This window comes from Lycium ferocissimum, chromosome 4, assembly GCF_029784015.1.
Source record: "Lycium ferocissimum isolate CSIRO_LF1 chromosome 4, AGI_CSIRO_Lferr_CH_V1, whole genome shotgun sequence".
Taxonomy (NCBI): domain Eukaryota; kingdom Viridiplantae; phylum Streptophyta; class Magnoliopsida; order Solanales; family Solanaceae; genus Lycium; species Lycium ferocissimum.
The window spans coordinates 261,311-276,960 of NC_081345.1; the positions used below are offsets into that span (position 1 = coordinate 261,311).

A 15,650-nucleotide genomic window follows, 5' to 3' on the forward strand; every position below is an offset into this window, starting at 1 on the left:
GTGTAGTCTTTAATTCAAGAATTGGCCTTCAATGGCCAAACACACCTCCTCCTTGCATAGATGGCCCTCTAATCAACCTTGCATGCATGGCCTTCTTGCACAAATAGCCAACTCCCGACCTTGTTCAAGTTTGCACATGTAGCAAATTTGCGAAATGTCCCTATTTGCACGTTTGGCCACTTTGCCCATTGGTCCCCTTTCTAGTAGCTTCTTCTTCAAGCCTCGCCCAAGTCACCTCCCACACATCATAGGCCTCATTGTGGGGCTTGTATGGGCCTCCAAAGGCCTTCAATGCCATTCTTATCATCCATGCCGCTTGTAGAGCTTGAAGTTCCATATCTTGGCCTTGGATGTAAGTCTTGAAGTGAGGTGTGCCAAGTAGGATCGTATCATGTAGTGTAGTTTTTATATTTATAAGAATGACATTGTTAAAGTGTGGATTGTTGGTGTAATTCATGAATTTGGGAGAGAGAATGTGTTGTTGTGTTGTTCTCGGGTTTGGGGTGGTTTTCGATCGAATGGCCAATTGGGTTGTCTTGAATATTGTGGGGTTGTTTAAAGTGTTCTTGAATATTGTTTGAAGGGTTTCGGATTAGTAATTGAACGTGTGAGCATTGGTGTTAGTTTGGTTATATATGGTTAATTGAATATAATGGAATGTTATTGAATTATGACAAAAGAGTTAATCAACGTTAGAATGCGTTTTGAATTGATTATTGATGTTGTAAAGGTAGTTGTTGGTATTGTTGTTGATGATTTATAATTCTCCTTGTCGAATTTATAAGAAAAAATCCCTCATAGAATTAAGTGCTAGTTTGGAATTGAATTCCTAAATGCCTATAGCTAATGTTTGGTATCGATGATGTTGTTGTAGATCTTGGGGAGTCCGAGACTTAGGTTTGGATTAGCTTTGAGAGCAGACGAGGTATGTATAGCCTAATCTTCCTTTCTTTTGGCATGTCTTAGGCCCAATAGGCTATGCTACGAATAACCTAGGTAACTCTATTCTTACGATCCGAATGTCTAGATTCTTATTCACTTTTTAACGTTGGCATTCGTAATGTGTTAGAAAAATGGTCCTATGTCTTTGGTATAATTGGATTTCAAACGCCGCATAAAAGGTTTTGTAGCCAAAAGACATACCGTACGTCGAAAAAGGGCCGTAACTTTCGTACGAAACCGGATCGCCTTGATATACTCGTAGGAGATTCGTAGCGTATAATGACTATGTCTTCCATAGGCGGGCTCGGATTGGGTTGATGCTCGTCCATGGGTCCCGCGACTTTCCTTTGTATAGTTCCAAACTTTGTGAATCATTAATACAATTATCAAAAGAAGAGTGTTGATTACTTACTTATTTATTGAGTCTGTAATGATGATATTTATGCATATGGTTACTCACGACTACTCGCTCGTGCTTCCGTTGTATCTTTCGGAGTCCCGGAGTCGCTAGTATCGTGCGCACTATGCTATTTTTCGGAAGTATGCCGTGTTATGGTTCGCCGAGCCCCTTTGCTTTAGGGCACTTCCATTTATTTCGGTGTATGATGTGTCATGGCGTTATGATGTGATATGTAATATGTGTGGGTTTCGGAGATAGAAATCTTTCATCGGGGAGTATGATGTGTAATGGCGCCATGACGGTCGGGCGACCATATTCCATCATGACCCCTATGCATGATTTGTGTTTTAAAAGTAAATATTTTGGTATTTCCATATTGTACTTATTTTCTATACTTGCAACATCACCATGATTCCCACGTATTTCATGCTTTGCATACATGACTATTCCTGTACCGACCCCTTTTCTTCGGGGGGCGGCGTCATGCCCGTGTACGTACGCCCATTTGGGCGTGATCCAGGCCTAGGGACACCTATTCACAAGGTTCCTTTGTTCAAATAGTTTGGTATATATTGATACGACCCCAACAAGCACAAGGCCTTTCACAAGAAGTCAAGCAAGAGAACTTCAAGAGTTGCAAGCCTTGTTCATGAAAAAGGATGCCTTGGAGGAGATTGAGAGAAGACTTCGGTTTACAACGTTTGGGATTGGCATTGGAAGAGTGCAAAGTGGCTAGAAGCGCAAAATGGCTAAAATTGCAACTATGGGGCTAAGATTGCAATTGGAGGTCATACTTGCAAGTTATGGGGTTAGAATGACAATTGGAGGTCATAATTGCAAGTTATGAGGCTTTGGATGCAATTGAAGACCCATGTGGGTATTTTTGCAAAAGAGCACTTTAGGCCTTTTTTACGGTGTAATAGGCATTAGTATAAATACTTATTTTCATCCATTTAGAAGACTTAGCTTGGATATTGTGAGAACTCAAATAGTGAGAGATTTTAGTTAATAGATAGATTGTTAGGTGACTACACTAAGTGTGATTTCATTGTTGCAAATTGAATTTGCTTATCCATTGAATTCATCTAGATTGCTCATTTGTGGTTTCCATTTGAGTCTTCTAATTGATTCAAATTGCTTTGGTTCTTTTAGTTGAATTCATAATAGGAGGGTCTAAGTTTCATATACTTAGATTTGCCTATAGGATTCATTACTAATTGGGTTGTGTGATCTATCCTCTATTCTCCTCAATCCCAATTCTTCATTTATCTTTTGTTTTCTTTTTATTTTTGTTTACTTCTTAGAGTTTCCTTAGGTTGAATTTTATCATTTTATAGGAGCATAGGCTAAGAGATTGTTCCCACAATTTCTGGATCCTAGGTTCAAAACCCTCTGAAAATCAAAAAAAAAAAAAAAAATTGAAAATCCCAAAAAAATTCGAAAATCATTTTGTGCTTTGATTTTGTTGTTTTTGAAGTTAGATTTGAGTTTGTTGTGGTGAAAAACATCTAGAAACGAAATTTGAAGTTATTTGGGTAAGAATTGAAGTTTCCACCATTTCGGTTCATCAAAGCTTGAAGAACTCAAGTGGGTTTAGTTGATTTTGGTGGAATTGAGCTTTGATTCGTATTGGGCTTTGTTGTTTAAGTGATAAGGGGCTTAGATCTAAAACTTGGGGCAAAAACGAGTTGATTTGGACCAAATTGGGTTTTTGAGTGTTCTTCATTGTTCATCTTTGTTCTTGGTGGAAGAAGAAGATAAAAAGGAAAGTTAGATCCAAGGAATCCAAGTCAAAAGTTGAAAAGTTGTTTTTCTAGCCAAAAAGGGTAAATACAAGGTTGAGTGGGTCCCAAGAAGTCAGCAAATTCAGAAAATCTAGCACAATTCCCGAGCCAAACGAGGTACAGTCGAATTTCACTGTAGCTGCTGTCATCAAGTTATACGGACCGTACAATTATATACGGGCCGTGAAACTTGGTCGTGGTACAAGAGCTGGTTCGGAGAGTTTCTGTTACAATTGATCCGTAGAGTACGACCGTATTATACGGATCGTACAATTTTATACGACCCGTGAAACTTGGTCGTGGAATAGAAGCTGGTTTGGACAGATTCTGTTACAATTTGGTCTTCAAGTACGGACGTATTATACGGACCGTACAATCTTATACGATCCGTGAACCTGGTCGTGAAATAGGAGCTGACTTGGAGACATTCTGTTCATTTCGTCCTTCAAATACGGACGTATTATACGAACCGTATAATATTATACGGCCCGTGTAAGTTGGTCGTGAAAGGTTCTTCCGCAACAATTCTAAGGTGCTCGTTTCTTGATTCAACTTGATTTCTATCACTTCTAATTCATTTCAATTTCAAAAATTTCTTAGAAGTGATTGTTGGATTGCGTCCCTAAACCTTTAGTAGGGAGCAAAAAAAAAAAAAAAAAAAAAAAAAAAAAGAGTATAGAAACTTAAAAATTTTAGTTGTTTCAAATTGATACCTTAGATCACTCGGGGCTTCACGGCCGCATTTTCAAGTTATCACCTACCCGGCCCAAAATTTTATTTATTTTCCGATTTTAGCATTTCATTTTCTAGTGTCTCTTAACTAGTGGCCATTTAGTAGTTGTTCCTACTTGTGTCTACTAGTTCTTGTGTCAACATTTCTTTCGTGCTAATTCTTTTAAAGCTTTTCTCGTTTTATTTCGTTGAAACTTTATTGGCTCTTGTCCGTTTTGCTTTTGAGTCGTCCGTCATCCATCTAAACATGAATCCATTCTACCACAAAGGATAAGCAACGTGTGAATTTGATTGGACGAGTGATTCATCAACAACTTCGAAAGAGCACGGAGTGTGGTAAGGTTGAGAGTTCAATACGAGTGAAGTGAGGCTTTTATTACTAATCTTGTTTGCTAGTTTTGCGAGGTCATCATGTCTAACCAAGGTGATAGAGCGCAAGAGGTAGTAGATATGTCATCCATAGCAAGTTCATTAGCTATGATCATGAATCAAATCTCGGGCATGCAAATGGGTATGGAAGAGATGTGAATGGGAAGTTGAAGGGTATGGATGAACGGATGGTGAGTGTTGAGAAAGTTCAAATGGAGGGTTCGAGTAGAATGGGCACTCCCCGTTCTAGGAATGAAGGTGATGGGGATAAAACACAAGATACCACTCCAACCATTACTCCGGGTCAAGCACATGACTTGTGCAATCCCAACACCACAACCACCTCCACCCAAAGAGCTCCACCACCCCAAACAACCAACTTTGCATCCCAAAACTCCACATTCCAAAACACCAATCGACAAACCTATCCCCAAGTTTACCAACACAACCCGAATGAGGCAATCCCTCAAGCAACCTTACAACAAACACCCCAAGCTCCACCCCAAGTCCAAACACATGATCCCTTTCCTAACCAAAACCAATACCAACGCCACTACCAATACCCCATGAATGAAGAGGAGTATGATGACTATCCACAAGGAAGGTGGTGGGATGATAACTGCAAGGAGGGAGGCGTGGAGGAATGAATAATCGGGGGGGGGAGGAAGAGGTTTTTGAGAGGTTTCCGGGCCATGACCCTAGATTCCAAGGTCATGTAGACCTAGGGAGAGCCCAAGGATATGAAGATCGGGGAAGATGGCAAGATAATGAGAGGAATTTGAACACCATCAAGGTGAACCTTCCTACGTTCCAAGGGGGTAGCAATCCGGAAGAGTTTCTTGAATGGAAATTGCAAAGTGAGCGCATCTTCCTCACGAACAATGTGTCCGAGGCCTTGAAGGCAAAGTATGCCCTCACTCAATTTGAGGGGTACGCTTCTACTTGGTGGGAATCTAAGAAGTTACAAAGAGCTCAACAACACATCTATGATCTCCCAACTTGGCACGACTTGATTGAGCTCATGGAGACAAGGTGGCTTCCATCCACATACCACCAAGATGCACTCAAAAGGTTATACATGTTGAAGCAAGGGTTGAAAAGTGTGGAAGCGTACTTTGATGAGTTTGAGGACTTGCGGATGAAGTCCAAGATAGAAGAGCATGAAGAGTACACTATTATAAGGTTTGTAGCCAACTTGAATCGAGACATCTCTAAACCAATGAGGCTCAAAACTTATAATAGTCTTGAAGGGGCATTCCATGATGCATCCAAGGTTGAGGCGGATCAAAAAGAAGAGAGGTCTTATAAGGACAAAAGCAAATCGTCTTCAACTTGGAACAAAGGCAAAGAAAAGTGGAAAACTTCCACTTGGGATAAGCCCAAGAGCAACACTCAAGCACCTCAAGCCAAATTTGACTACAAAGCCAAAGGTGATGACAAGGCTAAAGGAGGTAACAATTCTAACACCAACTATAACCGACCTTCTACCATCCAATGCTTTAAGTGCCAAGGGAGAGGGCACATTGCGAGTGAGTGTCCCAACCGGAGGACTATCACCATAGTGAGGGATGGGTATCGAACCGATGATGAACATGAGGGCGGGGATGGTCATGAAGAAGGGGAGAAAGAAGTGAGTGTGAGGGTGATTCCGATGAAGAGGTTGAGATAAGGTATGAAGAAGCCTTGAATCATGCTATTGTGGCTAGAAGAGCCATGGGGGCTCTAGCTAGGGAAGAGAGCGACCAAAGGAGAACTTATTCCATGCACGATGCAATATTGTGGATAAGGTGTGCTCCTTAATCATTGATGGTGGAAGTTGTACGAATGCCGTTAGCCAATTTTTAGTTGAAAGTATGAAATTCCCCACCCGCAAGCACACTAATCCCTACAAACTCCAATGGTTTAATGAATGTGGCGAAATGAGGGTCAACAAGCAAGCCATTATCAAATTTAGCATTGGCAAGTATCAAGATGAGATTTTGTGTGATGTGGTACCCATGCAAGCTTGCCACCTATTGCTTGGAAGACCTTGGCAATTTGATGTTGATGCCCAACATAGTGGGAGAACTAACAAGTACTCATTTGTGGTCAAGGGGAAGAAGTACATTCTTAACCCACTAACCCCTTACCAAGTGAGTGAGGATTATCGAGTGATGAGAGAGCTTCGGGAGAAGTATCAAAGGGAAGAAAAGGAGAAGGGTGAGAAGGAGACGTTGTTGGTCATAAGTGGAGAGGGGACATCTCTAAATGGTTCCAAGAAATGTTTGTTGGCCAAACCAAGTAATTGCTTAAAAGGGGTTGACGAGAGACACTTCATGGTGTGTCTTGTCAACAAAGATCTTCTTCTAAATGCTAACCAAGCTACTAGCACTTTGCCTAGTAGTATGTCTTCTCTTTTGCAGAATATGAAGCCTTGTTCCCGGAGGAAATGCCCGATGGCTTACCTCCTCGAGAGGTATTGAGCACCAAATTGACTTTGTACCGGGTTCCCAAATTCCCAACAAACCGGCTTATAGGAGCAATCCGGAAGAAACAAAAGAATTGCAAAGGCAAGTAGATGAACTCCTTAAAAAGGGGCTAGTGAAGGAGAGTCTTAGCCCGTGTGCCGTTCCGGTGATTCTTGTTCCAAAGAAAGATGGCACTTGGAGAATGTGCATTGATTGTAGAGACGTCAACAAAATCACGGTAAAGTATCGCCATCCCATTCCGAGGCTTGATGATATGTTGGATGAGCTTTGTGGCTCAAGTGTGTTTTCAAAAATTGATCTTAGAAGTGGCTATCACCAAATTCGAATGAGCCCCGTGATGAGTGGAAAACGGCCTTCAAAACCAATTTTGGACTCTATGAGTGGCTTGTCATGCCATTCGGACTAACCAATGCACCTAGCACATTTATGAGGTTGATGAACCATGTCTTAAAACACTTTATCAATAAGTTTGTGGTTGTTTATTTTGATGATATCCTTGTGTATAGCAAATCAATTGAGGAGCATGTAGGCCATTTGAGGCAAGTGTTTGATGTCTTGTTGCGTGAGAGGTTATTTGCTAACATCAAGAAATGTGCCTTTGTGTTGATAAAGTGGTGTTCTTGGGTTTTGTGGTGAGTGCAAATGGTGTGGAGGTTGATGAAGAAAAAGTGGAATCTATTAGAACTTGGCCAACTCCTAAAATGCAACCGATGTGAGGAGTTTTCATGGGTTGGCAAGTTTCTATAGAAGGTTTGTAAAGGGGTTTAGTACAATTGCCTCTCCCTTAACCGAATTGATCAAGAAAGATGTTCCTTTTGTTTGGGGAGATGAGCAAGAGAAAGCGTTTCAAGAATTGAAATCCATGTTGAGCTCGTCACCATTGTTGCAATTACCCAATTTTGAGAAAACTTTTGAAGTTGAGTGTGATGCTTCCGGGGTTGGCATAGGTGGAGTGTTGATGCAAGAAGGAAAGCCATTAGCTTACTTTAGTGAAAAGCTAAAAGGGGCGTCATTGAACTACTCTACTTATGACAAGGAGTTGTATGCACTTGTAAGGGTCTTGACCCATTGGCAACATTATTTGTGGCATAAGGAGTTTGTGATACGATCGGACCACGAATCCTTGAAACATTTGAAGAGCCAATCCAAGCTCAACAAGAGACATGCGAAATGGGTAGAATTGATTGAAGCTTTCCCTTATGTGATCCATTACAAAAAGGGGAAGGATAATGTGGTGGCGGATGCATTATCTAGAAGGTATGTCTTGCTAAACACTATGACTTCTAGAATGATGGGATTTGAGAGCCTTAAGGGATTCTATTCTCAAGATCCCGACTTTAAGGCGATTTGTGAGGAGTTGACCCAAGGGAGGAGGGTTGATAGGTTCCAACTTGTTGAGGGGTTCCTATTCAAGGATGGTAGAGTTTGTGTCCCAATGAGTTCATGGAGAGAGTTGTTCATCAAGGAAGCACATAGTGGTGGAATGATGGGCCATTTTGGAGTGGCCAAGACACTTGACATTTTGGGAGAGCAATTCTATTGGCCCAAGATGCGACATGATGTTGAAAAGCTATGTGGTCAATGTTTGGAATGCAAGCAAGCCAAGTCTAAAACTCAGCCCCAAGGTATGTATACTCCCCTTCCTACTCCTAATGGCCCTTGGATAGACATTTCTATGGATTTTGTGTTGGGTCTTCCAAGAACCAAAAGGGGTCATGATAGCATTTTTGTTGTGGTAGATAGGTTCTCAAAAATGTCTCATTTTATACCATGCCATAAATGTGATGATGCATCTCATGTAGCATCCTTGTTTGTGAATCATGTCCTTAAGTTACATGGAGTTCCCCGCACTATTGTTAGTGATAGGGATTCCAAGTTTCTTAGTCACTTTTGGAAGAGTCTTCAGGGGTACACTTGGCACCAAGCTCATGTTTTCTACTTCTTGCCACCCTCAAACGGATGGTCAAAACCGAAGTAGTGAATAGGACTCTAGGGAGTATGCTTAGAGTATGATTAGAGGAAAGCCCACTTCTTGGGAGGACCGTTTACCTTTGATTAGAGTTTGCTTACAATCGGTCCCTCCATTCCTCTATTGGCATGACTCCATTTGAAGTATGTTATGGCTTTAATCCTTTGATTCCTTTAACCTTAACCCCTTTGGCTAGTGATGTTGTTGTGAGTTTAGATGCAAAGCAAAGGGCGGCCGAAATGATAAAAATCCACGCCAAGGTAAAGGAGAGCATTGACAAGGTCAACACCAAGGTAGCCAAGAGACAAAATTATGGGAGAAGAAAGGTGGACTTCCAACCCGATGATTGGGTTTGGGTTCACTTTCGCAAAGAAAGGTTTCCGCAAATGAGAAAAGGGAAATTGAGCCCAAGGGGAGATGGGCCATTCAAAGTGCTTGAAAAGATCAACGACAATGCCTACAAGATCGACTTGCCAAGTGAGTATAATGTTCATAATGTTTTCAATGTGAGTGATCTTTCCTCTTGTGTTGTAGGTATGCCCTTAGATTCGAGGACGAATCTTCTCCAAGAAGGGGAGGATGATACGACCCCAACAAGCACAAGGCCTTTCACAAGAAGTCAAGCAAGAGAACTTCAAGAGTTGCAAGCCTTGTTCATGAAAAAGGATGCCTTGGAGGAGATTGGAGAGAAGACTTCGCGAATTTACAACGTTTGGGAGTTGGCATTGGAAGAGTTGCAAAATGGCTAAAAGTGCAACTATGGGGCTGAGATTGCAATTGGAGGTCATACTTGCAAGTTATGGGGTTAGAATGGCAATTGGAGGTTATAATTGCAAGTTATGAGGCTTTGGATGCAATTGAAGACCCATGTGGGTATTTTTGCAAAAGAGCCACTTTAGGGCCTTTTGGTGTAATAGGCATTAGTATAAATACTTATTTTCATCCATTTGGAAGACTTAGCTTGGATATTGTGAGAACTCAAATATTGAGAGATTTTAGTTAATAGATAGATTGTTAGGTGACTACACTAAGTGTGATTTCATTGTTGCAAATTGAATTTGCTTATCCATTGAATTCATCTAGATTGCTCATTTGTGGTTTCCATTTGAGTCTTCTAATTGATTCAAATTGCTTTGGTTCTTTTAGTTGAATTCATAATAGAGGGTCTAAGTTTCATATACTTAGATTTGCCTATAGGATTCATTACTAATTGGGTCAAGTATCTATCCTCTATTCTCCTCAATCCCAATTCTTCATTTATCTTTTGTTTTCTTTTTATTTTTGTTTACTTCTTAGAGTTTCCTTAGGTTGAATTTTATCATATATTCTTCCGTTGCATATGTATTTGTTTATTCTCGGGGTACGGGCCTGTCCCCGTCATATGATTCTCGTTGTTCTTGCTTAGAGGTCCGTAGGACGTATATATCGGTTGGAATATTTCTCGTTCGTTGTGTTCGTATGGTATATGTTTTGGGCGGTCCCCATTCGCCGTGGCGCCCGTGCCTTGTCGGCTCGCGTTTGTATATATTTTGGGACGTTGCGCCATACGATAGCCTTGTTAAGCTTCGGATATATATTTGTGCTTGCGGGCGCTTGAGACATTCGATATTTGTATATGTATAAGTTATCCGTATGCGATTCTCGTTAATGAATGTGTTTGGGGGCCGGCTCTGGCACTAGTCACGGCCTACGGGGTTGGGTCGTGACAATACTCGTATTAGATGATGGATAACAATTAGCGTTCATAACTAATTCTAGAGAAAATCGGACAACATCTCCTTTATTTATACTACTTCTCTCGTATCACATATCAACTCCCAAACATCAACAATAACATTCACAATGTCATCACAATAGCCTTTAGTCATCTACATTAACCTTAATTCACCATTCACTTCAATTTTTCCATATTCCTAATCATAACTCGACAATACGTCCTTTCACATATAATGTCGATTTCCATACTCTCAATATCATTTATAACATGATTATATTCATAAAGCATCAAGAATCATGACTCGTTCCATACATTTACTCAAAAGTGATACTATTCACCCATTCATGACCCATTTCTTATATTCCTATGTAATCCGAGTGTTTCATCTTCCAAATACTTTAAACAACATGGAAACATCATAAAACTTACCTTAGAGGGTGTTGGATTGAACCTCGGGTGCAATTATCTCACTTGAGCAAAACCCTAGATTTTCCCTCGCTTGGATTCTTGCTTTGGATGAATTTTAATGGGTTTCTTATACTTGATTCACTTGGTTTGATGAAATTGATCACTAATTCTCTTGAAATCTTGTGGGAGAAATGTGGAGGGGTGTTCTAGAGAGAAGGGGAGTGAGAGATGAAAATGAAATGAAATAAACTTGAACCCTCATTAAATACAACATTCTGTCCCGACCAGAATATACGGACCAACATACGGTCCGTATAATTTTCATTTTGCCGTATGTCCGGACCGTATATTTGGTCCAAAGAGTCATGCCAATCTGGGCTGAACCTACGGCCGGACATACGGTCCGTATCTTTTATACGGCCGCATGTCTAGCCGCATAATGCCCAATGGTTCCACCTTTGCTTTCGTCGACTCGTTTGATCTCCAATCCTTGTGGAACCTTCTTGGCACTTGTCTAACACCTTAATACCAATCTAAGGGACGTTATAACTCTCCTTCATAATCTCCTTAAGTCACCATTAACGCGTTACTCATAGATTCCTTCCGATACTTATCGTAAACTTTGCCTTCTCTTGGCAATCTTTCTCGTCTAACTTCGAAAGTCTTTGAAATCTTATTTACTGGTCATCAAATGCTACTTCTTACTTATCGAGGCACCATATACTTTGTTCTTCATTAGCCTACTTACTGTGCATCAACGGAAAATTTTTCCGAGGTGTAACGTAAACCTTCCAATTTCAATAGGAACAACAACAACACATTTCTTCCTTCCAAATTCATGAACTACACCAACAATCCACACGTTAACAACATCATTCTCATAAATACAAGAAACTACATTAAAATCACATTAGCTTCTAAAACAGCCCGCAAACGTTTACAACTTCCACTTGAATCATTAACCTTCATTATCATCATAGAATCCACAACAACAACAACCAAAGATACTAAGTAAAATCAATTCGCCATATCCTACCAAAAACAGCCCCTATACGGCCACACACCAACACACATAATTTCATGAATTTCATCCATTTCTACACACTACAACATGCATAAACCATCCATAACACATGTAAAAGAAGATTAAACCTTACCTTTCCACTTAGTTCTTCAACTTGGCTAGGGTTGTAAATTGCAAAAATGAATGGTTTGATTACTCCAACAACTACTCCACGTTAATAAGACCTCCAATTGGTTGAAATGCTAGGAGAAAATTATTTTTTTTGATCAATTTTAAGCATCAAATTCGGCCAGCCATGGCCGAATATAGTTCTCTCTTTTTCTCCAAGTTTCTCCAAGTTTCTTGAGTTGAAAAGATGAATAATATGTTACACCTTGGAAAATTTCGCGTTACAAGCACCGTGGACTCGCTAATATGAGCTCGGTGGGAGAGCAGAGTTACACAAGGATTATGGACGAAGATTATGTTATCCGAGCATAAGAACATATATATGACATTTGGAGAGTGTATGGAGTAAATCGGTTAACATGATCACTCGATGATAGCCCTCGAAACCACGAGTTAAGGTGGGGCTCACATGTCGGGATTTTGTAAAGCGATATATTATACGTGTGATACAAGTAGTACATGGAGTTGAGCAAGTCCTAAGAAGGACCCATAAGCCAAATATGGACATAAGCCCTCCAAAAGGATTCGCTTAAGGAAACGTTTTGGATAGAGTTGACTCGAGGGGCAAAAACGGCATTATAAGTTTGGAATTTGGAACAACACCAAGAATAAAAGTGTTAGATAATTGAAAGGGCTTTCCAACCATAGGTTTTGGGCCCTCACACGATGTCGGAATCAAGAATTATGGCCATTTTAAGAGCAAGACCCCAAGCTGCCAAATGGTTCCGCGGGCCCCACATGAGAAGGCCTGCGGAAAACCGACCTAGAGGGTATAAATACCCCATCCGTCACACCCCAACTTTCGATAGGCATGATGGGCACCCGACCCTACTTAGGGCCGAGCGAACCAACGATTCTCGATACTCATAATTATACTCTCGGCCCTTTAATCATGACATGAATGCATAAGGAAGCTTTTCAAAAAACATACTTTTCGTCTTTCTCAAATCAAGGAAAATCAGAACATATGAAACTTGTAACATTACGCATAATGACACATCGTCGTACAGAGCCGCTTACAAGATCGACATGTTCTATACATGACTGTCACAAAGTCTCTAACATAACTCAAGATACCATAACATAGGTACTCTAACTCGGCAAAGACCCTCGAAGGAAACGAGTTCGTCAATTCAAATTGAGCATCTTCTACTAATATCCTCTACTCATCTTTATACACCTGCGTGGCATGAAACGCAGCCCTCGAAGAAAGGGGGTCAAGACGAAATGTACTGAGCATGTAAAGCGTGAAATACAGTAAACAGGATCATACTGAAACAAGGAGTACGTAAAACCATGAGGCTTGCCTTTGAAATGTAACTCATGCATGTCAATATCATATCCAATTCATTATGGGACTTGGAACATAAGTAAATAATCATCATGTACATATACGTACGCATAACGTGCCCCGCCCCCCCAGCGAGGGACGCGTAAATAAAATCATCATATACATGTACATATAACGTGCCCCGCCCTCAGCGAGGGACGCGTGAACGAAGTCATCATATGCCATCCCGTCCGTCATCCCCATATCATCATCATATCATGTAACGTGCCCCGGCCCTCTAGTGAGGGACGGCGAATATCATCATATACATATAACGTGCCCCGCCTCCCTCTAGCGAGGGACACGGAATACGTGGGGGGAGTTGCACGAATACGTGTCCCGGCCCGGACTCGTTGAAGGAAGTAATAACAATGCACGAGCAGAGTAGTGAGAAACCATATGCATATAAATCATCATTTCGTACTCGATAGATAAGTACCATATATGAAAGTTAGGGACGTTATACGACAAAAAATCCTTTGAAAAAAAAACTCCTTATACAACATTTGAAATCCAATCATACAAAAGACATAAGGACCATAGTTCGACTATATTAAGAATGCCAACATCAAGAAGTGAATAAGAATCGCAAAACATGCTCGGAATTTAAGAATGGAGTTAGGCTCATATCCGGTCATATCTTACTTACGCCTAAGACATGCCAAAAGAAAGAAAGAGTAAGCTTTACATACCGTCCGCTTCCTAAGCTAATCCAAACTCAAGTCTCGGGTTTCCCAAGACCTACAATAACGTCATTGCATACTAACATTAGTTATAGTCACTTAGGAATTCAATTCTAAGCTAGCACTTTATCTCGTAAAATTTGGGCAAGATTTTCCCTATAAGTTCAACAAACTCCCGAGATTCAACTGGCCAAATCATCAACAACAATACCAACAACTATATTGACAACATCAACAATTAACTCAAAACGCATTCTAACATTAACAACCTTTTCTACAAAGTTCAACGGCATTCCAATTACATTCAATTCAACCACATACAATCAAGCCAACATCAATGCTCACGCATTCAAGTACTAATCCGAAACCATTCAAACAAGATTCAAAAGAACATTTCAAACAATCCGCACAATATTCAAAACAACCCAACCAATGTACTACTCCACCAAACCTTTCCAAACCCAATAAGAGCGACAACAACACATTTCTTTCTTCCAAATCCATCAACTACACCAACAATTCACACGTTGACAAACATCATTCCCATAGATACAAGAAACTATCTTAAAATTCCATTAGCTTCTTATGATAACAAGCTACAAACGACTATAACTTCAATTGAACCATTAAACTTTCATTTGCATCATAGAACACCCACAACACAACAACCCCAAACATACTAAAAATTAGTTCTTCACTCCTACACAACACAACATATACACGCCAAGCCCAACACACACACAACATCACCATAAAAGATTTCATGATTTTTATCCATTTCTACATACTACAACATGTACAAATCATCCATAACACATGAAAAGGAGGGATTGAATCTTACCTTTTCCACTTAACTTCTCCTCTGCTAGAGTTGGTGAATTGCAACAACGAACGGTTTAATTGCTCCAACAACTACTCCACGTTAATAAGGCCTTCCAATTGGGTTGGAATGCTAAGAAAATATTTTTTTTCTTGATTCACTCATGGGCACCAATTCGGCTAGCATGTGGCCGAATGGTCCTCCATTTTTTTCTCCAAGCTTCTATAAGTTTAAGGGTGAAGATGATGAAAAATGATTAATTTGTCATCTTCATTTACATATATAATTCATCCATGCGGCCCATGGCCCACCTACATCACACGGCCACTTGGCCATTATTTCATGAAATATCAACTTTCATAAATTAACTTTTAACCCCAAATTTTCCTTAATATTCCATGCCAATAAAATCATAAGCAACTTATGCCTCAAAACAATATCGGAGGTTAAAAGTTCCCTACCTTTCGTATCTTAATAGTCTTGTCTTTAACTTATCATGGTTAGCTCGGATTATCCCAATGTACAAAATACGGGATATAACATCCTTCCCCCCTTTAGAACATTCATCCTCGAATGTTAAACTAGTCTTACGGGGTCTTACAAGCACTTCGGGGGAAGTTCCTTTTGTAGCTATCACACACAGCTTATTCATCAATCCACATAACCAATTTAGAATTTGATCGCCTATAGGCATATAAACAAGCTGGGATACTTCATCTTCATCTCCTCTTGTTATATCCCGTATTTTGTACAACGACAATCCCTTTTAAAAATAAGTTAGGGGCAAGACTATTCCGGTGAAATCGAGACTTTTTTCCCGATTTTGTTTTAAGACA

General features: G+C 40.3%; 1 protein-coding gene across 1 annotated transcript; it reads left to right on the plus strand.

Annotated features, from left to right (window-relative positions):
- The first annotated feature begins 6,146 nt into the window (after positions 1 to 6,146).
- On the plus strand, positions 6,147 to 6,689 carry LOC132053664 (uncharacterized). Its single transcript, XM_059445776.1, has one exon. It carries the CDS (start codon positions 6,147 to 6,149, stop codon positions 6,687 to 6,689), a length of 543 nt encoding a protein of 180 aa, XP_059301759.1.
- The last annotated feature ends 8,961 nt before the right edge of the window (positions 6,690 to 15,650 follow it).

What these genes read in the sequence shown, in the direction of transcription:
- LOC132053664 (XM_059445776.1), top strand. Translation starts at nt 6,147, where the DNA reads ATGAGGGTCAACAAGCAAGCCATTATCAAATTTAGCATTGGCAAGTAT.